At 35.5% G+C, this 21,653-nt stretch overlaps 1 protein-coding gene across 2 annotated transcripts in view; it reads left to right on the top strand.

Moving 5' to 3' along the window:
• Positions 1–21,653, top strand: part of ARID4B (AT-rich interaction domain 4B) — a 139,221-nt gene that overhangs the window by 15,156 nt on the left and 102,412 nt on the right. The window contains exon 3 of one of the 2 annotated variants that reach the window (XM_079106852.1): positions 3,938–4,059. The exons of the other annotated variant lie outside the window; for it this stretch is intronic. Coding sequence (XP_078962978.1) covers positions 4,057–4,059 — 3 coding nt within the window. The 5' untranslated portion in view covers positions 3,938–4,056. The remainder of the gene's footprint in view (positions 1–3,937; positions 4,060–21,653) is intronic. 2 annotated transcript variants of the gene reach the window in all.

Raw genomic sequence — 21,653 nt, 5'->3', positions numbered from 1 at the left:
GTTGAGATTGATTAAGTGTAATAACAGAATTACTATATAATAAATTCATATTATATTTATTACTAATAATAAGTTATTACTATATAAGTTCTTAATAAATTGTATCCATTATTGTTAGTTCTGTAGAAAGAATGTGCAAATTCTTGTGAATTTAAATAGGCTTTCCAGGTGATATAGTGACTGTGTGTGTGTGTGTGTGTGTGTGTGTGTGTGTGTATGTGTATGTAGTTCTTTTACTGGGGATTAAACCCAGAGTCTTCTGCGTGCTAGGCTAGTGCTTTACCAATGAGATACTATTCGAGTCCCCCCCACCCCCCTTTATAATTACAAGACAGGGTCTCCTTAAATTGCCCAGATAGGGTTTAAACATGTGATCCTCCTGCCTCGAACTTGGCTGCTCAAATTGCTAGATTACAGGCATGCACCATCATACCTATAAGAGGACTCTAATCCTTATTAACTTAAAAGTTCATTTGGGGGAACTGGGATTGTGGCTCAGTGGTCGAGCGCTCGCCTAGCACCACAGCACCACATAAAAATAAAATAAAGGTATTGCATCCACCTACAAATAAAAAAAAAAAAAGGTTCATTTGAAAGTTTGAGGAAATAGTTGTAATTTTGTGATTAAGGATAAAACCTGCTAATTTTAGTTTTTTTGAAATCCTGAAAAAATGTTTAGAAGGAGAAAAACATCTAATCTTTGTTTTCTCAATCCTTATCAGTGTGGAAACCTCTCTTAGTAAATACAGTATTTGCCCTCCCTTCTTATTTGCTGCCATCTTATCCAGATCCAAAGAAAATTGCTTTTTCTTTAAGGAAAAAGTAAATCGTACTTCACAACCTACAGCGTTGTTTACTGGATTAGGCGAGGGATTTTTAATTTCCTGGCTGAACATCCACACTTTAGTGTTGCTTATTTAGGGCAAAAATGCTCTTTGACTCTTCATCAGATCACTGTTCTGATGTGGCAGTTAGTTACCTGAAGTGGTAGGGGTGGGACAGGTGCAGGCTGGGACCCTGCCAAGCTAGTATACTGGAGAGAGGTAAAAGGGAAACTGAACAGTCCTAAAAGTAGAGGAGCCACTATGGCTGTCATAACTTAAAGGTGAGGCAGCTTTTCTTATGCCTATTTGGAAGGTTTAAAAAATTCATCTCTTTATATATTCAATTTTATGTTGATAAGGATAACTCAACAAAAGACTCTTGTGCCCCCACCCTCTCCCACATCCATGGCACTGGGGATAAAAACCAGAGCCTTATGCATGCTAGACAAGTGATCTCCCTTTATTTTTATTTCTTCTTTTTTTTTTAATCTGAATTTCTTACTGAAAGTTGTTGAGTGGTGTTTTTCTTTTTCTTTCAATATGGTGTTGCTATGTTGCCCAGGCTGACATTGAACTCCTGGCCTCTAGTGATCCTGCCTCAGCTTCCTGAATAGGATGTTTTTTTTTTTTTTTAAATAAAGAAAGGCAAATCAGAGAGCTTTCCACATTTACTTCTGTTTGCCCTGTCCCACCTTAGGAGAAATATTATTCTAAACTAGTTACACTCTTTGCAAAATTAAGCTTTTATTGTAAGACTAAAAGTTTGCTGTAAATATTAAATATTACAATATAGTATACAGTGAACAGTAAAAGTGTTACTTTCTTCCACTCTCACTTCCTCTGGGGAACTTCATGCAAGCTTGGGATATATTCTTACATTCCTTTTTCTTATTTTACTCTTTTGTACTTATGAGTATTTTTATTTGGTTTTGTAAAACTGGGCTTATACTATAATTATTATTTATATCTTTTAAACCTTTGTACCAGTATGAACAGATATATATCATTGTTTTGGTGGCTTTTTTTTAAGGAAAAAAATATATATAAATATATATATAAATATATATATATTTTTTTTTAGTTGTTGATGGACCTTTATTTTATTCGTTTTTATGTTGTGCTGAGAATTGAACCCAGTGCCTCACGCATGCTTGGCAAGTGCCCCACCATTGAGCCACAACTCCAGCCCCTGTTTCTGTTGGCTTTAGCAAAGTTTTATGTGCATTCAAAGTGTTATTTTTCTCTAGCACCAAATGATTTATGTAGGTCACACTATGGTCCTTTAAGTTTTGGCAGAGGTCTCTGGAGGAGGTCTCACTAATGAGTGTTTAGCATTTGGTAGGTATTCTGTAAATATTGTTAACTTTTCTGAAAGTCTAGTACTACTAGCTGGCAGTCTGTTGATACCTATAACATGTACACAGCCTCTCATAGTCATATAAATGATTTTGGTAACTGCTGTTAATGACATTTAATTGCTTGTGATTGCTTCTAAAAGGTAAGCTGTAAGGACTAATGAAGGAACCGCCCTCTGCTGGATGACTGCTTCTTAAGGAGGCAGTAGTCATTGAAAGGTTAATTTTGGAATAGTTCACTGTAAACATGTGACCCCAGGAGATGCTCAGGGTCAGAATTGGCAGTCTATAATTTTTTTTTTTTTTTAAGAAATTTTTCGATTTTATTTTTTGTGCTTGGATCTGAACTCAGGGCCTCCCACATGCTAGTCATGTGCTCTGCCACTTAGCTACATCCCCATCTTCTATAAGGGATTCTTTAATGCTAAACTATGTGATATTTTTAAGTGGTGCATTGTTTTTAAAGTTTTGTTATCATTGCTTACTTCTCATAACATCCCTTTGAGGCCAGTCAGCATCAATTCCCCCTTTTTGTGGTTGAAGAAGCAGATGCAAAACGCTTGAGTGATTTGCTCATAGGCACACATTACACTCATCACAGAGCCTGCACTCCAGTTAGTACATGATCCATGCTGCCTAGTTATTGCCATGTAGTGTTCTTTGATGGCTTTATTGAACAGTGAGTATAGATTAGAATCTTTTTGGCTACTTTAGTTATTGGAAGAAAATAATTATAAAGATAAATGTATTGGTCATGACATTAAGCATTTTAAAATACATTCACCCTGTTCTCTTGCAAATTAGAGGAAATCATGAAAATAAAACTATGGTGGAAAAACATTCGCTAGTTTGAAAATTAGTACTATAAATTAGGGGAAAACAGTGTAAGGCTTTGAAGAGTTTATATTTTAAAGTAGGATAAAAATGAATCCTCAGATTACATTGACAAAAATTAATCTTCAGGTTGCAGCCACAAGTTATTAGGAGTTGAAATACTGTGTGGCCCATGTAGCCAGAAAGAGATTTTTCAAAGGTCATTTTGGCCCTGTGGAGTTAGACCCCAACTTTTTTGCCGAGTGACAATACAGGAAGTTTATCTAGCCTTAAAAAGCATCACAGTTAGGATGGCTTCTCTTAAAAGTTCATTTTGTTCATTTGAAACTTCTTCTCTTTACTTATTTGGACTTGATTCTTTTATTCCATTACCACTTCCTTATTATAATTATTTTTTCTGTATTTGTGGCCTTTTTTCCTCCCAGTTGAAAATGATTCCAACTATAATTTTCTGTATTAATTGGGGGAGTGGAGGGTTCAAGTAACATATGACTATTGAGACTCTGTTTCAAAAAGATTAAAAGGACTGAAATGTAATTCAGTGGTAGAGTGCTCCTGGGTTCAATCCCCAGAACCCAAAATCAGTCAATCCATCCATCCTGAGAGATTTTATGTATGTATTCCTTTAATATATATAAAAACTATCAGCACTGAGAGAGATGTTGTAATTTATCTAAAGTTATATAACTGGTTACGTGGCAGAACTAAAACTTAAACCTACACTACTTTAAACCAGAGGTCTCACTAATGCTAATGCTATTTTGACTCTGTAACATAATTATCTTTACTTGAATACCTGTTTCCCTGATTTCACAGATGATTTAGAACTATCGAATTCGGTGTGAGTTGTGTTTGTTTGGGTGTATTGAGGGGGTGGGTAGATTTTTCTTTTTTTCTTTTCTTTTTTTTTTTTTTTTGTTTAAGAGAGCAGCTTCTCTTTATCACCATATGGATCAAGACACAAGGGGGTTGGACACCAGAGATTGGAGAACCAGGAATGTAGACTATGGCCAGGGTCGTCCAACTCCCCAAAGGATACCAGAATGGTAGGAGGGGACCAGGAGTGGGGAGTCTTTAAATAGAGAAAGGGGACTGGAGAGGGAAAACTGAACTGCTGTAGTGCACCGTGTGTTCCTTGTGCTTCTTGAACCGAACATGGCAGAAAACAAGCCTCTGAGGAGGCGGCTAAAGGCCTGTAGCGATGAAACAGTTGTAGCTGACTTGCTCATAAAGGTTGTATATATTCTGAGGACCATTCTCAAAATCTTCTCCACGAAGGAAACATTTTCAATGAGCAGAGCAGAATAGACATTGAAAAATACTCCGAGCATTATATGATCACTTCCCAGGTGCTGAGGTTGGGCCCATGGCACAGGAGTGACTCTGTGAAGAAGGAAATCAGGGATTGCTTAAGTGTGAGCCAAGGGGAAAGGCAATGAGAAGCAGCCCTTAAGGGTGTGGATTTTGAGACATAGTGAGAGTTTGATTCAGACTGATGGAAAGAGATACACTTGAAGGCACATATATGCATTATTGCCTAGTATGTATTACATTTAACTTGCAAATGTAGACCTTGAATTAAGCTTTTAAAATGTTCCATATCTTTATTTAAAAGGTCAAGAGAAGTAGATTTACAAAGAGTTCCATTAAATTTTTATAACAGGTTTTTGTTCTGAAAAATCTAAACTTATTTAAAAAAACCTTAACAAGACTTCCAAAGCATAAAAATAAAAGCAGGAATCAATAAATCGGATGGATTCAAACTAAAAAGCTTTTTCTCAGCAAAGGAAACAATCAACAATGTGAAGAGAGAGCCTACAGAGTGTGAGAAAATCTTTACCACACGTACTTCAGATCACTCATCTCCAAAATTTATAAAGAACTCAGAAAACTTTACACAAAAAATACAAACAACCCAATCAATCAATGGGCTAAGAAACTAAGCACACACTTCACAAAAGATGATATATAAGCGATGAACAGATATATGAAAAAATGTTCAACATCTCTAGTAATAAGAAGAATGCAAATCAAAACTAAGATTTCATCTCATGCCAATTAGAATGGCTATTATCAAGAATACAAGCAACAATAGGTATTGTTGAGGATGTGGGGAAAAAGGTACAGTCTGACATTGCTGGTGGGGTTGCAAATTGGTGCAGCCACTCTGGAGAGTGCAGCAATACGGAGATTCCTTACAAAACTTGGAATGGAACCACCATTTGATCCAGCCATCCCGCTCCTTGACCTCTACCTGAAGGGCTTAAAATCAGGATAGTACAGTGACACAGCCACATTAATGTTCATAGCAGCTCAATTCACTATAGCTAGATTGTGGAACCAACCTAGATGCCCTTAAATAGATGAATAGATAAAGAAACTGGTATATATACACTATATAAACAATGGAATATTACTCAGCCTAAAAGAAGAATAAAATTATGGCATTTGCAGGTTAATGAAAGGAGTTGAAGAATATCACGCTAAATAAGTCAATCCCTGGAAGCCAAAGGCTGAATGTTTTCTCTGATAAAGTAGATGATGATACATAACGGGGTTGGGGGAGTGTTAAGGGGAGAATGGAGGAATGTTGGATTGTGTAGAGGGAAATGGGTGGGGAGGGGGGAAGGAAAGATAATGGAACAAGACAAACATCATTACCTGTGTACATGTATGATCACAAAAACGGTGTGACTCTACATTGTGTACAACCAGAGAAATGAAAAGTTGTACCCCATTTGTGTACACTGAATCAAAAAATAAAAAAATAAAAAAAACTTTGTGGAATCCTTCATTCTTGTTTGGTGCTTGGCAAATTGATGTAATATTTTAAAAGCAAGTGAAGTTTTAAAAAAATTCAGGGTTAATTACTATTTGTTAGGAGTTAAGAAATTGTTATGTAAGAGTATGAAATTTGAAAGTATTGAATTCGAGGTATTGAATGGTACAGAAGTTCTATAAGCATATCATTACTAAATACTTTTGACTATTTCAGAAAATCATTTAGCAAATTTACTTTTTTGCAGATTGGGCTGTATTTTTTATTGTTGCTGTAGCAAATTACCACAAATTTAATTGACCGTTAAAACAATGCAGGCTTCTTTTTTTTTTTTTTTCAAAACAGTTCTGGAGGTCAGAAATCCTACACGGTCTTACTGGGCATCCTTCTGAATTCAGGCTCTAGTGGAGAATGGTTTCCTTGCCTTTTCTAGCTTGAGGCTAAGAGCCTGAACACTTTTTTTCTTCTCTCTTCTCCCTTACTTGTTTCTTCTTCCTTTGGCAGTGCTCAGTACTTCCAAACCCAGGGGTGCCCCACTGAGTCACATCCCTAGTCCTTTTGCTTTTGAGACAGGGTCTTGCTAAGTTGCCTCAGACTGACCTTGAACTTTACGATACTCCTACCTCAGTTTGCCTAGTAAAAACATCCCTTTTCTCCTGGGCTTTATCTTCAGTGCCAGCAGCCTAATATATATCTGACTCTGACCCTGCTCTCAGGTTCCCCTTTCATGAATAAGGATCCTTGCGATTATATTGGGCCCACCCAGATAATCCAAAGTAATTGTTCCATTTCAAAATTAGTTGCTACACAGTGTTAAGTCATTCTGCAGTGGAAGGTTTTTCCTTGGTAGGTGATATAACATTTTCACATATTTTGGGGTTTAGGATGCAGGCATTTTTTGGGGTGGTATTCTGCCCACCAGAAGCTCCTCAGTTCAACAAAATGATTTAGCCTTTTAACTCTCTCTGTGAAATGAGATTAATATTTACTGTTTACCACAAAGGAATTTTGTGAGAATGGAAATTGTGTGTCATTGAAGACAAGCCATGCATAAAATGTACTCAGAATTAACAGATGCTATCTGGTTGGTTTTATCTGCTAAGTAGAGGTTTTAGGTGTGTATGTGGGTACATAGTCTCCAGTGTAACCAGTGGGCTTGGCAAAGTCCAGTCTCTGTCAATACCTGGAGTTAAGATTGGCCTCTGGAAGCAGAACAAGATGTCAGTGACTCAGATACCTCCTGTAGAGTGAGGCTTTATTGTTACTGTTAACTTTTCAAGTTTCACTGAGTTGCTTAGTGCCTTGATTTTGCTGAGGATGGCTTTGAATTTGTGATCCTCCTGCCTCAGCCTCCCAAGCCGATTACAGGTGTGTGCCACCACACCTGGCTTCGTGTGACCCTTCTAAAGTAGATTTTTTGTTTTGGAATTAAGTCTTTTTAGGCTTTGCACAATGTTGAAAAAATAGATGAGTAGTTAACTCAACTTGTTTGGTGATTTGAATCTTAGTCTAAAAGATAAAACCCATTTTTTTAAATAGTAGGCTTTTCTACCTACTATGATTTCTATGATTTCTTTTTTAGAAGGATTGCTATAGAAAACAAGCGAGGGGGCTTTAATAATTGCACTTTTAAGTCAACATGCTTAGGGTTATTTTGTATGTGCCTAGTTGGTGTTTTTGGAGGTAATGCTGTCATCTCTTACTCTTTCTTTGAGCCAGTTAACTCAGGTCTTTCAACTCTCAAAAACCATGATGCTGTGAGGCAAACACGTGAAGGAGCACAGAGTGAAGGGGAGTAGAGCCATACATCTCCACAGTGAAAGGAGTAGGTGGCAGAAATGGCTGTCAAAAAAACCCTTGTTGAGGACTGGGGTTGTAACTCAGTGGTAGAGCACTTGCCTAGCACATGTAAGACACTGGGTTCGATTCTCAGCACCGCATACAAATAAATAAATAAAGGTCCCATCTACAACTAAGAAATTTGTTGTTGTTGTGCTGGGGATTGAACCCAGGGCCTTGTGCATGTGAGGCAAGCACTCTACCAACTGAGCTATATCCCCAGCCCCTAAGAAAATATTTTTAGGAAAACCCCTTGTTGAAGGAAATTTTAGGGACAGGCTTATACTATATTATTCCTATTTCATGTTGACAAACAAAACATTTCTATGTTAACATTCCGTAGGTCATTTTGTAGGTGTTATACATGGAAGCAGTAGTCAGCTAATTGTCTTACTACAAACTCAGGCAAGTAATTGAGATTTTTCTCAGTTCTGTGGTTGGAAAAAAATTATGTATCTTTCTAGATTGCCTTGTGTATTTCTTTGTATATATAACTGATGTTTAAATATGATTTAAGTTAGAATGTGTCTGAAGATTGAGTTGTAACCAGTGATTTGTTTCTGTGGCATGCCAGGTTTCTGTGATTCTGGGATCTCTTTCCTGTTTCTGACCCTTCTCTGCTGTCACTACACACTTGGCCTCATTTCTAGCATGGGCCCTACCGTGTTTTAATGACAAGCAGTAAATATAGGATCAGTACTTATTTTAATGTGTGCATTAGAATAAAATCAGTTTTATAAAGATTGTTGTGTCCTGGGTTGTAAATTTATGCTCTCAAAGTTTGTTTTATGAAATATTTTGTGCAGCATGCCTGGAATGTAGATTTGTGAATGATTTGAGTTTGATAGTCTTTGTGATACTATATTAAGATTTTTACTTACTAAAAATTAAAATATCTCTTCCTCATTTTCATGGAGGTGATAAATTCAGGTGCCACTCTTAGCTGTCAGACTTCATCAGAAGTGTATTAGAAGCAAGAGAGGATGTGTTTCAGGATGTGCTATTGCTTACCTCATCACTTTTATGATAGATAATACAGTACAGTAGCTTAGCTTCTTGACTTGTTATATTAGGCAATTTACTTTAAGCCTTACTTTCAGTATATAAGAAATATGAATAATATTTACTTCAGTGCCTGATTATAAATTTAAGGTGATGAATGCAAAATAATTATTACCATGTTTGGTTTACAAGTGCCCCAAAATGATATCTGTAAGATGTCGTAGGGTGGGGGGAAGATCATGTTACTAGATCTTCAAATTAGCAATTGCTGAGAGTTAAGAATATGTACTTTGTATGCTTGGTGTGAATTGTATTATAATAAAGTAGAGTGCTTATTGCCTGTGCATGTAATTTTTGGAAGTTAGGCTTATATTCCTTTTGCTTTTAGAACCACTGGAAAATACCTGTTTTTATTTTGGCGGGGGGCAGTATTTTTAGATGATGTAAAATTCAGTAATATTAATTTTGGTCAGAGGTAGTAGCATTGGTGGTTATAAGAATATAAACTTTCAAATCAAACTTTGAATTTTTATCCTGGTATATTACTACTGCCTTGTACTTTTTTTTTTGTCTCTGATGCTTAATTTTAAATTGTCTCTGAAATGAGGATAAAGAAAAACCCTGCCTTCTACTTTGGAAAAGTTGAATGAGATAATCCATGTACACCATTTGCATGGTGTCTAATGGGTAACAACTAATCAACATGTTGCTCTTAGTTATTGTTACTAATAATAATAAGTAGAAGGAATTAGCAGTGGACAGGTATTTAGGTGCTAGGGTATATTGTTTGGAGCATTGTTATTTAGTAGTAATAAATGAGAGCCAAGAGCAATTTTAAGTGTTCTTGTAGTAAATCAATAAAAAGAAACTGGTGATATTCATTATATAATTTTAATATTAATCCAGTATATCCAAAACATTCTCATTTCAACATGTAATCAATATCTTTTATTTATTTTTTTCCCTGAACTGGAGATTGAATTCGACAGCTCATTTGTATCCCAGGTTTTAAAAAAAAAAAATATTTTGAGACAGGGTCTTGCTTAGTTGCTGAGGTTGGCCTTGAATTTGTGATCATCCAGCTTCAGCCTTCCATGTAGCTAGATTTGTAGGCATGTGCCACCGTATCTGGTGAAGATTTAGTTTTAATTTAACCTCTTTTGTTAAGTTGTGTATTTATAATTTAGAAAAGTGTGTATGTAGAATTAGCCAGCTGGATCCCAGTTTTGTTGGCAGCATCCAGTGTGTTAGAGTCAGGAGCCAGTGGAACATACACTTGCTTTTTAACATTAGACCAGACCAACAAGATTCTTCAAAGCCTTTACTTTAACTTTGGCTTTGGGGGTTTCCATCTTTGCTTTCTGTGCCATCTTGATGAATATAGCTTTCACCTTTTATATTTGTATCTTATGTTTAAAATCTTGGTATAATATTAACATTATATTTCATATATATTTCATACATGTTTTGAAATAATACCAGTCTTAATAGTAATAAATATGAAATACTTCTCATTGTATTTATACCACCAGTTTGGTAAAACAGAACATATACATTATTTTGGTTTTCACTTTTAATTTTCCTTTCTTTTCCTTTCCCTCCCTCCCTTTCCCCCTTCCTCCCTCCCTCCCTCCCTTCCTCCCTCCCTCCCTCCCTCCCTTCCTCCCTTCCTTCCTCCCTCCCTCCCTCTCTCCCTTCCTTCCCCCCTTCCTTCCTTCCATTGAACCAAGGAACTTGAATGTGCCAGGCTAGCACTGTACCACTGAGTTATATTCCCCGTACCAGTTTACAATTTTTTGTATTGCTGGTTGATCACAGTAGTGGAATTCATTATGTCATATTGGCTTTTAGTGCTTTTGTATCAAGTATTTACATGATTTCAGAATGTTTAGGTTATTCTTAAAAATCAGTATTCTCCCCATATTCTGTCAGTAACTAAAGAAATAAAGTTTTATTTTACCATATTTTTAAATTCAGTCTTGGCATGAATTTTTTAAGGATCTTACTTAAAAGTCCAGTGTAAATTTTCCAAGTCACCAGATGGTTATTACACATCAGTAAATAGTTCTTGTTTATAAACTGCATTTTAGGATATTAAGTATTTTACTGGGTTTTGAACATACAGCATGTCATTTAGAAGGCAGATGAATCTATAGTTACCTAAAAGTTGAGATTGTATTTACAGATAACCAATTTCCTGTAATCCCTCTCCATTAGTTAATAAGCTGTTTTGCAGGTTAATTTACTGAAATTATGACATAGAGTTAAGCTTTTAGATTATGTTGCTCCAATTTGCTAGAGTAGGAATTTATCTGTAGAGGAGAAAGGAAACTTTTCCTAAAAGTCGATTGTATGCTACAATAATCTCCCATATCTGTAGTTTTACTTTCCATGGTTTCAGATACCTGCAGTCAACCCTTATCTGAAAATGTATTTATTTATTTACTTATGTATGTATGTATATATGTATGTATGTACGTATGTACGTACGTTCGTACCAGGGATTGAACGTAGGTGCTTTACCACTGAATTATATCACCAACCCTTTTTTATATTTTTTTAGAGTCTTGCTGAGTTGCTTAGGGCCTCCATAAGTTGCTGAGGCTGGTGTTGAACTTAAAATCTTCCTAGTTCAGCCTCTCCAGCTACTGGGATTAGAGACATGTGCCACTGTGTCTGACTTTATCTGAAAATATTAAGTGGAAAATTCCAGAAATAATTCATAAGTTTTAAAATACTTATTGTAGCATATTGTCATAATCTTTTATTATTAGTTATTATCTCTTACTAACATATGTAAATAATATGTATTGGTGATTGAATTTAGGGGCATTTGACAACGGAGCTACATCCCCAGTCCTTTTTATTTTTGTTTTTCGATGGTCTCACTTAGTTGTTGAGAATCTTAGTAAGTTGCTCAGGCAGTCTTTCTGCTTAGCCTCCCCAGTTGCTCGACTTACAGGTGTGCGCCACTACACCTGGTTCTAAGTTTTATAAATTAAACTTTTATTGTAGGCCGAGGAAACTACAGTATACATAGGGTTTGATTTTATTGAGAGTTCCAGGCATTGACTCAGAGTCTTGAAATGTATCACCCAAGTTTAAGAATTGTGCCAACAGAATTGACACGATATTAATGCTTCTTAAGAATGATTTGGACAGTTAACAGTGTGTTAAAAATGATTTTTTCTAGCAGTATAGAGAATTTTCCATTTTGTGGATATGTGATTATTATTATTTAAAAAATATTTTAGTTGTAGATGGACACAATGCCTTTATTTTGTTCATTTAGTATTTTTATGTGTTGCTGGGGAACGAACTCAGTGCCTCACACTTGGTACACAAGTGTGCTACTACTGAGCCACAACCCCAGCCCCATGTGTGATTATTTTAATTCTTTAGTATTTGCTGTTGTGAGATTGAATGCAGTATTACTAAAGCCTAATGCCTGTCACAGGATGAATGATCAATAAAATTGATTTCTAATCTTTGTGAATCCTAGATATGCTCTTTAGGTTTTGGAAGAGGGAAGTATAGCTATACTGGTGTGAAGAGTGTATTGTGGAATCTTAGAAGAGCTGTGTATTCTTTCCAGTCTACAACCTTCTCTTGGAGTTTTCTTCCTATTTACTTCTACTTCAGCTTTTCTCCTCTGTAAGTTATATCCACAAGGCACATTTATAGTTATCTGTATAACACTTTGGGGTCAATTTTATATTTATTCCATTTCTGTTACCTAAAAATAGATTAGAAATTTATCCTGTTAATTATGATTAAAAAAGTAAACCTTTAAGTTTTATGTTATGTCCTGCATGAGGTCTACTTTACTCAGCCTTAAACTGGGTCATGTGATGATAAAAATGGTGCATTTTCCAGATATCACTGTAGAAATAATTGGAAAACTTGGAATTTAAATTTGTTAATTTATAAATCAGTAACATTGAAATTAAACATCTAAAACTGAAACTGTTCCCGGAATATTCAGAATGCAAGATTTTTATAGATACGTTCAACACTTCAAAAAGCAGATTGTTGGGGAGCACAGTCAGGATGATAGCAAAATTATATTGAATGTAATTTATAATGAAATGAGGAAGTAGGCAGTTTATATTAGAGGGTATATCCCTATTGTTAAAGCCCAAACCTGTTTCTAAGTTTAATGTTTTGAATAAGTAAAACACATGGCAGAAATCTTTAAAAGATACACATAAAAGGAATATATGCATTTTTGTATAGGAATATATGTATTTCATCCTACCTTTTTCTCTCCATTTGCTGAGTTTCTGCACAGATAACTACTACTATTTATTTCTTATATGCTGATTTAAAGTTACTTACAAATAGGAAAACAAACACATTTGCTTCTTATTCCCATCTTTTTTGACCTTTGATTTTTAAATCATGCATATATTTCTGTACTTCTTAATTGTCATTTAGCCCACCTGGGAGAAGGCCCCCCCCCTTTTTTTTTTAGAGTACTGAGAATTGAGCCCAGGGGTACTTTACAATTGAGCTACATCCCCAATTCTCTTACTTTTTATTTAGAGATAGGTTCTCGCTAAATTGCTGAGGGTCTCCTTAAGTTGCTGGGGCTGGCCTAAACATGTGATTCTCCTACCATATCCTCCCCAGTTGCTGGGTTTATAGGTGTGTGCCACCTCGTGTGGCTTTGGAGGATTTTCTTCATCAGTGTTTTAGTCAGCTATTTCACTGCTGTGACTAAATGACTCGACCAACACAACTGTAGAGGAGGAACGTTAATTTGAGGGCTCACGTTTTAGTCCATAGAAGACCAACTTCATTCCTCCTGGCTTAAGGTGAGGCCGAACATCATGGTGGAGGGTGGCAGAGGGAAACAGCTCACATCACGGTGATCAGGAAGCAGAGAGACTCCACTCTTCAGATACAAATATATATCCAAAACCATGCCCCACTACCCACCTCCTCCAGCCCCTCTGTCCCACTTTAGTTAGAACTCAGTTAATCCCTATCAGGGGATTAAATCATTGATGGGGTTAAGACTCTTAGAACCCAATCATTCTCCTCTGAACCTTCTTGCATTGTCTTAGACGTGAGCTTTTGGGGGACATCTCACATCTGAACCATAACAATCAGTATGTAGAGAATGCCATCATTTGTATGTTCTCGTTAACAACTTTATTGAGGTAGTAACTTGACACACCAAAACATGAAACCATTTTAAGTGTGAAAATTAATGATTTTTAAATGTCTGTGGTTGTATGTCATCACCACAATACAGTTTTAGAACTTTTCTGTCTCCCTTGACAAGTTCCCTTCTTATCTGCAGTCAGCCCTGCTCACTGGTCTAGTCTTAGGCAATTACTGATTTTTACTGATTTCCTCATTTGTTTTTGCAGTTCTGTACTAGTATGTTTTGTGGATGTAACAATTTATTTGACCACTCTCCTGTTTTTGGACATTTAATCTGTTTGTTGATTTTTGACTTTTACAACCAGTTCTGAAATGAGGTAACTTTGTACACATATTGTTTCATACATATGCAAGGGTGTCTCTGAGATTAACTCCCAAAAGTACAAAAAAAAAAAGGAATATGCATTTTTTATTTTGATGATCATTGACATATATTTCCCATATAGAGTATACAGATTTATATTCTCCCCAGAAATGAGTGCTTATTTTCTCAAGCTTTACCAACTAACTGTGGCACTAGACTTCTCAATTTTTGTCAATCTGATAATGAAATTATGGTCTTGGAGTAGTTTTATATCAAATTTATGAATGATTATGCACATCTTTTCCATATGTTTAAAAGCCAATTGTATTTCTGTTAACTACTTTCATCTCTTTTTTCCTTCAGTTTTCTGTAAAAAAGGTTTGTCCTTTTTTTGTTTTAGGACAGTATTGGGGATTGATCCCAAGGGCATGAAAATGCTAAGCAAGTGGTCTACCACTGACCTAAACCCACTGTCCTGTCAGTTATATATTTTAAATTATTTTCTCTTATTTTTTAATTTTTTAAAAAATATTTTGTGATTGATGAACACAGTGCCTTTATTTTATTTATTTATATGTGGTGCTGAAGATTGAAACCAGTGACTTACATATGCTGGACAAGCGCTCTGCCACTGACCTACTAGAGCTCTAGCCCTGTCAATTATATTTTGATATACATGCTTTGTGTAGGTTTTTTTTTTTTTGTAATTGGCACAGTTGCAACTTACATATAATAGTGGGATTCATTATGCTGTATTCATATATGTACATAATCTGATCAGTGTTAATCAGTGTCTTCCCTTACTTCTCCTTCCCCACTCTGCTTGTTTTACTTGACTTCTTATTATTTTAATAATTAGATTCAATATTTTCTTTCTAAACTTTGAGTTAATTTACTATTTTAGGTAAGGCATATATTGAATTTCCCACTAAGATAATAATTTATTATCACTTCGAATTAAACTAATTCAGTTCAGGCCAGACCTACTCACTTGTGTTTGTGATGAATAACTTTGAGTATATGTTATCTCACACATATACAAGTATATTGGAAAAAGTTTGGGGTGTATTCCTATTTCTAGAGTTATATGCATATTCAACTTTGATAATTATTGTCAAATTGAATTCATGTGAGATCACTGCAGAAATTGGTTCAGAAATTGATGATGATTTGTGTTCAATATACCAGATTGTTAAATTTCTCCAGGTCTAGAAAAACTTTGAAAATAGAATACTCGTATGTAAATCAGGATCTTTTTTTCTTAATGTATTGGTCTTCAAGCCCCCAAAATTATGTCTTAGAAAATTCCTTAGAATATGATTTATCTCTTAAAATTTAAAATGTACATGTCCCCTCTTGATATTCCCCTTAGAGTAACACTGGTACATGGGTATAAGAAGGCATATTTTACTTGGATGGTGGAACACACCTATAATCTCAGCTACCCTGGAGAGTTGAGGCGAGAGGATTGCAGGTTCTAGGCCAGCATAGGCAATTGAGCAAGAACTTGTCTCAAAATAAAATGAGCTGGCAATTCAATTCAGTGGTAGTGTGCTTGCCTAGCACATATGAGGCCCTGGATTAAGTACTCAGCACTTAAGTACTGGAAGAAGGAAAAAAATCATGTGGATATTCGTTGGTTTTCTTTGTAATGGTGAAAAAGTGGATGCCTTTTAGCATCATGATTAAAGGAAAAGCTAAATAAACAGGGTATATTCCTACGAGTTAAAAATAACTCGGTTATCTGTGTTTACAGATGTAGAAAGATCTTAAACATTTTTGAATATTAAATATAGTACCAATTATGTAAAAGTATATTCAGAAATGCTATTGTAGAGTGCTATATACATGTATATGTATGAACTGGCAGGTGCTATTTCATTAATGAAAGGGAACATGTCTGCCAAAATGACAATATTGATTAACCACTGGGAAGAGATTGGGATTGGGTGTGGTAATTTAGTATTTACTTTTATGCTTTATTTTTACAAGGATAATGTATCCATTGTTTGTACAAGTAAAAGGTAGATCCTTGAATATTAGGGGAAAGGAGGCTTGGAAGAACACCCTGAGTAAGCGACGGTAGCTAAGTTGATAAAGAACATAGGAAGGGAGAAGGTAAAGGGAGACAACACTTACTTTTTATATATTTTTATGTATTTGTGATTTTATAAAAACTAATTCACGTATTAACTTGGATTGTAAAAAAAGACTAAATTATTTGAGACCAGCAATTCATATGAGAATATGGTCTTGTTTTGTCAGGCTTATTTAACAATTTTAGTGAAAATAACAGCTGCCAGTAGAATTGCTAGGTAGAAAATAAAGATGTCAATGGAAATAGTTTACACATTTGCCAGTTATTAGGCATTAATTTGCTTAATGTGATGCATGTTCATCAGTTCTGGGCAAGCTCAAGAATTAAGTAAACTCTTTCGCCTATACTATCTGAAATAAGAGTTTCTGATATATTCAAGGTAGTAAACAACCAGCTTCTTACTCTGTAGCCTCATCTGGAATTTCCTTTTGTCTTTGCCTTTACAGCCTCTTTTGCCATCTGGTTAGCTCTCTAGTTCAGTTTTGTTTTCTTATGAAATTGGAGCTCAGCAGTAAGGGGATAAATGGTAATATTCTTCATCCCTTTGTTTAGTCACTAAATATGAAGATGGCCTCAGCTAGTCACTCTCCTTGCCAGTCTTGCTGTAGACCATCCTTTCTCATTCTAGATTATGTGTATGTGTATATACACACATATGTGCACACACACACACACACATATATGTATATGTGTATATATATTTTTCTTTTTGGTTGGTGGTACTGCAGATAAAACCCAGGGGTGCTTTATGTCTGAGCTACGTCCCCATCCCTTTAAAAGATGTTTGAGATAAGGTCTAGCTCAGTAGCCCAGGCTGTCTTCTTGCCTCAGCTTCCTGAATAGCTGGGATTACAGGCACGTATGCCTACCAAGCTAGATTATAGTAGTAAATTCTTAACTGATCTGTCTGAATCTGCCTTGTTTTCTCGGAGTTCATTTTCCACATGGCAGCTGCAGTGATCTAAGAGATTGTGTCACTCCTCTTCATGAAACAAAGCTTCTTCTGGCTATCAAAATGTTTTTCAATATGGGCATTAGTAATTGTAGCCTATATTGCCACCTTTCCCTTGCACTGTATTTCCCCCGAATCTTTGTTGTTTCTCATTTCATGTCCTTGCACATCTTATTTATTTCCTAAACTGCCAGTCATTGTTTACATAATCATCATCTCCAACATCTTAAAATGGGCTTACATCCTTCCTTAGTGCTCTCCTTGTACAGAACCTCCTCGTAGTAGTTCTCTTTGTGTACTAACTGCTCACCCTTTTAACTGATACCTCCCCTAAACTCTTTAAAAACAATTGGTAGAATAGAAATTCAGTTGATATATCTATATTGATTGCATATCTGGTGATCTTGCTAAAAGTACTTAGTTTCGGTAACTTTTTTTGTAGATTTCTTTGGATTTTTTTGATAGTGGATGATGTTACCAGTCAATAAAGACAGTTTTTCTTCATTCCAATCCAAATGCCCTTTCTTTCTTGCATTGGGTAGAATCTCCAAAACAGTGCTGATTTTAAGTGGTAAGGTAGACATCTTTATCTTAGTCTTGACCTTAGGAGAAAGCATTTAAACTTTCATCATTAAATATGATGTTAGTTGCATATTTGTCACGAATGCTTTTTATCAGGCTGAGACATTTCCCTCTGAGAGATTCAACAGGAATGACTTAGATTGCATTAGATACATTTTCTCTATTGAAAAGGTTATGATTTTCTTTTTTTTTGTTTTGGTGCTGGGAATCGAACCCAGGGCCTTGTGCTTACAAGGCAAGCACTCTACTGACTGAGCTATGGTTATGATTTTCTTTAAAGAAAAAACAGGTTGATATGGTTAATAACATGGACTGACTTCTGAATTTTAAAAACCTGTATTTCTAGGGGGACTGGGGGCATAACTCAGTGGTAAAGGGGTATACTTAGCATCTCTCAGACCCCGGGTTTAATCCCAACACCCACAAAAACAAAACAAAACTAAACAAAACTCTCCATTGCTAGCATAAACATTACTTGATCATGATGTATTACCTTTTTAAAAAATTATCTTGTTTACTTATTTATTTTTAATATGATGCTGAGGATTGAACGCAGTGCCTCATACGTGTTAGGCCAGTACTCTACCACTGAGTTACAACCCCAGTATTACCTTTTTAAAACGTTATTTTCTTTTTAAAAATTATTGCATTTATGCTTATGAGAGCTATTGGTCTGTACTTTCCTCATAAGCTTATTGTCAGAATAATGCTGGCTTTGTACAGTGAGTTTTGAAAGCGTTTCTGCTGAGTTGATAATTTTTTCTTAAATCTCATACTGCTCTAGCAAAGCGGCCTTTGTTTAGTGGGAAGGTGTTTAACTACAGATTTAATTTTAAAAATCAGATTTAAGCCTACAGGTTATCTATTTCCTGTTAAGGGTGCATTTGTACTTTGTGTCTCTCAAGGAAGATGTCCATTTTATCCAAGTTGTCTAGCTTATTGGCATAGAGTTATTCATAATATTCCCTTATTATGCTTTTAATATTTGTAGAATCTATAGTGTTGTTACCAGCCTCATTCCTAATAATGATAATTTGCATCTTCACTTTTCATGTTCCTTCTGGCTAGGACTGCCAATGTTATTGATAACAACAAAGTCAGATTTTGTTTTTCTTAATTTTTCTCTATTATTTTACTGTTTTCTGTTTCATTAATTTTCATGTTTTTTAAATTATTACTTTTCTTTACTTATTTCTGGTTTAATTTGCTCTTCCTCATTCCTTAAGGTAGAAGGTGAGGTCATTGGTTTGAGACAACTCTTTTTTGGGTGGGGGTTACTGGGGATTGAACTCGGGGGCACTCAATCACTGCGCCACATCTCCACCTCTATTTTGTATTTTATTTAGAGGCAAGGTCTCACTGAGTTGCTTAGCACCTCATTTTTTGCTGAGGCTGACTTTGAACTCAGGATCTTCCTTCCTCAGTCTCCTGAGCCACTGGGACTATAGGTGTGCGCCACTGTACCCAGCCTTTTTTTTCTTTAAAAATATTTTTTCCACTTTATTGGTGCATTTTGTTTTAACAATACATTCTAGTATGTAGTGTTTTTGTTTTTCATTCTATACATAGTATTTTCTAATTTTCCTTTTAACATCTTCTTGGATTCATGAGTTATTTTGAAATGTGTTATTTAGTTTTCCAAATATTTTGGGGCTTTCCAGAGTTCTTTTTGTTATTGACGTCTAAGTTAATTCCATTGTGTATAGCTTAAGTGCTTTCAGATTTATTGATTTAATACATTTGTTCAAATTTATTAACTTAAAACTCTGAATATGTTGTCTTGGTAAATGTTCTCTGTGCAGTGGAGAAGAATGTGTATTCTGTTCTTGGGTGGAGTGTTAGATGTAAATCAGATCAAGTGGGTTGATAATGTTATTTAGTTACGCTTGTATTTATTGAACTTCTTGATCTCTAGGTTTATAGTTTCTGTCTAATTTGGAAACAGTTTGACCATTAGTTCTTCAAAAAATTTGTTTCTCTACTTTCTCTTTCCCCCTCACTTCCTTTCCTCCCTCCTACTTCCTCTCCTCTCTCCTCCCATCCCTTTTCTTCTCTCATAGTGCTGGGGATTGAACCTTGGGCTTCACACTTGCTAGGCAAAAGCTCTACCACCCCCAATTTTTCTTCTCCTCTTCATTCTTCTTTGGTGACTCAATTTTTAAAATTGTGTGTGTGTGTGTGTGTGTGTGTGTGTGCGCGTGTGTGCGTGCACACACACACACACACACACACACACACACATATATACTTTTTGTAAGTTGTACCTCAGCTCCCCGATGTGCTTTTTTCTTTTCTTTTCTTTTTTTTTTTTTTTTTTTTGCAGATAGGGTACATGTGTGTTATTCTTTTGTCTTTTGGTTTTATTTTGGATAGTTACAATTACTGTCTGTATCTTCAAGTTCACTAATATTTTCCTCACTGATGTATTTTTCACCTCCAGTATTACAATTTTCATATTTAGGAATTTAGTCTTTTAGCATGTGTGATCAGTTTAGAGTGGTTGATTCTCATTATAGGCCTGCTTTCTTGCTTTTTTTGTATGCCTGGTAATCTTTGATTAGATGCTAGATATAGTGAATTTTGCCATGTTGAGTGCTTGATTTTTCTGTAGTTCTGTAAATCTTCCTGACCTTTTTCTTCGGGTGTAGTTACGTTCTTTGAGAAAAGCCTGATTTTTCTGGGTCTTGCTTTAGAAACTTGTTAGGCAAGGTTGGAGCAGTGTTCAGACAAGAGGTAATAATTAACCTGCTACTGGGACAAGACCTTCTGGAGTACATTAACTTATGCTCAGAAGTTATGTATTTTTCTAATTAGGCCTGTGGGTTGAAACTCTTAATCCTTATGTGAACACCAAACATTTTTAACTCTAATCCTTTCTGATGCTTTTTTCCATTGCCTTGGTTAATTCCTCATGCAACTGCTGGTAAGTCCTTACCTGAGTACTGAGAGGACCCTCTGCAGATCTCTTAAGTTTCTCTGTCGATACAGATCTCCTCTGGTATCTGACCCATAATCTGTACCTACCTTGATCTCCCCGGACTCTCTTTGCTGTATTTTCAATACAAGGAGTCTCTTGGCCTTGGTTTCAGTTCCCTCTGCCTGGTCCATGAGCTGGTAATTCTCAGTACCATAAACTAAGGTACTTCTAGAGCCTGCCTTATGTATTTTTTTGTTACTGTCATTGGAGAAAAGGAAACTTCATTTTTGAAGTCATCTTTCCATCTTTATCTGCTGTCCGTTGATTTGAAAACCATTGTTTAAAGTATTTTGTCTGCTTTTTTGGGGTTTGTTTCAGATTGAATAGCAAATTCAGTTAATCTATTTAGGCTGAAAGAAGAGACTAATGGTTTTTTTTTTTTTTTTTTTTTTAATTGTGTTTTAGTTGTAGGTGGACACAATACCCTTTATTTTTATGTGGTGCTCAGGATCGAATCCAGGGCCTCACGCATGCCAGGCAAGTGCTCTACCACTGAGCCACAAACTCAACCTGTGATTTTTTTTTTTTTTTAAGATGCTGTCTTACATATTTTAAAAAATAAATAAATAAAAAGTAGTAGTTAAAATTCCAGGAATGGAAATGGAGCGTCAGAATTCATGCTTAGTGCCTGCCAAAGAAATGATCACTAATTGTTGATTTTATTCAAGGCATTGTGACTGATAATATCCAAATTTGTGAATTAGAAATCAGACTATTAGGAGTATTGTTCCTTAATTTATTTGTCTCTCTTTATTTGCATTCTTTTTTTTAGAAGGCTTGCATTTTCTTGTTATAATATTTGAATAGTCCTATTTCTTGAGGATGCAGTAAAACTAGGCTCTTTGGAACCTTTTGGAAAAGTGAGTAACTAGATACTAGCTATGATTTTGCTTATTTTAGCATCGGGCTTAAATTTTTTGAGTGGAAGTCTTATA

The sequence above is a fragment of the Sciurus vulgaris genome (assembly GCF_902686455.1).
Source record: "Sciurus vulgaris genome assembly, chromosome: 12".
Classification (NCBI taxonomy): Eukaryota; Metazoa; Chordata; class Mammalia; order Rodentia; family Sciuridae; genus Sciurus; species Sciurus vulgaris.
The sequence above is the reverse complement of the archived record's forward strand: the minus strand, read 5'-3'. Positions and strand labels throughout refer to the sequence as shown.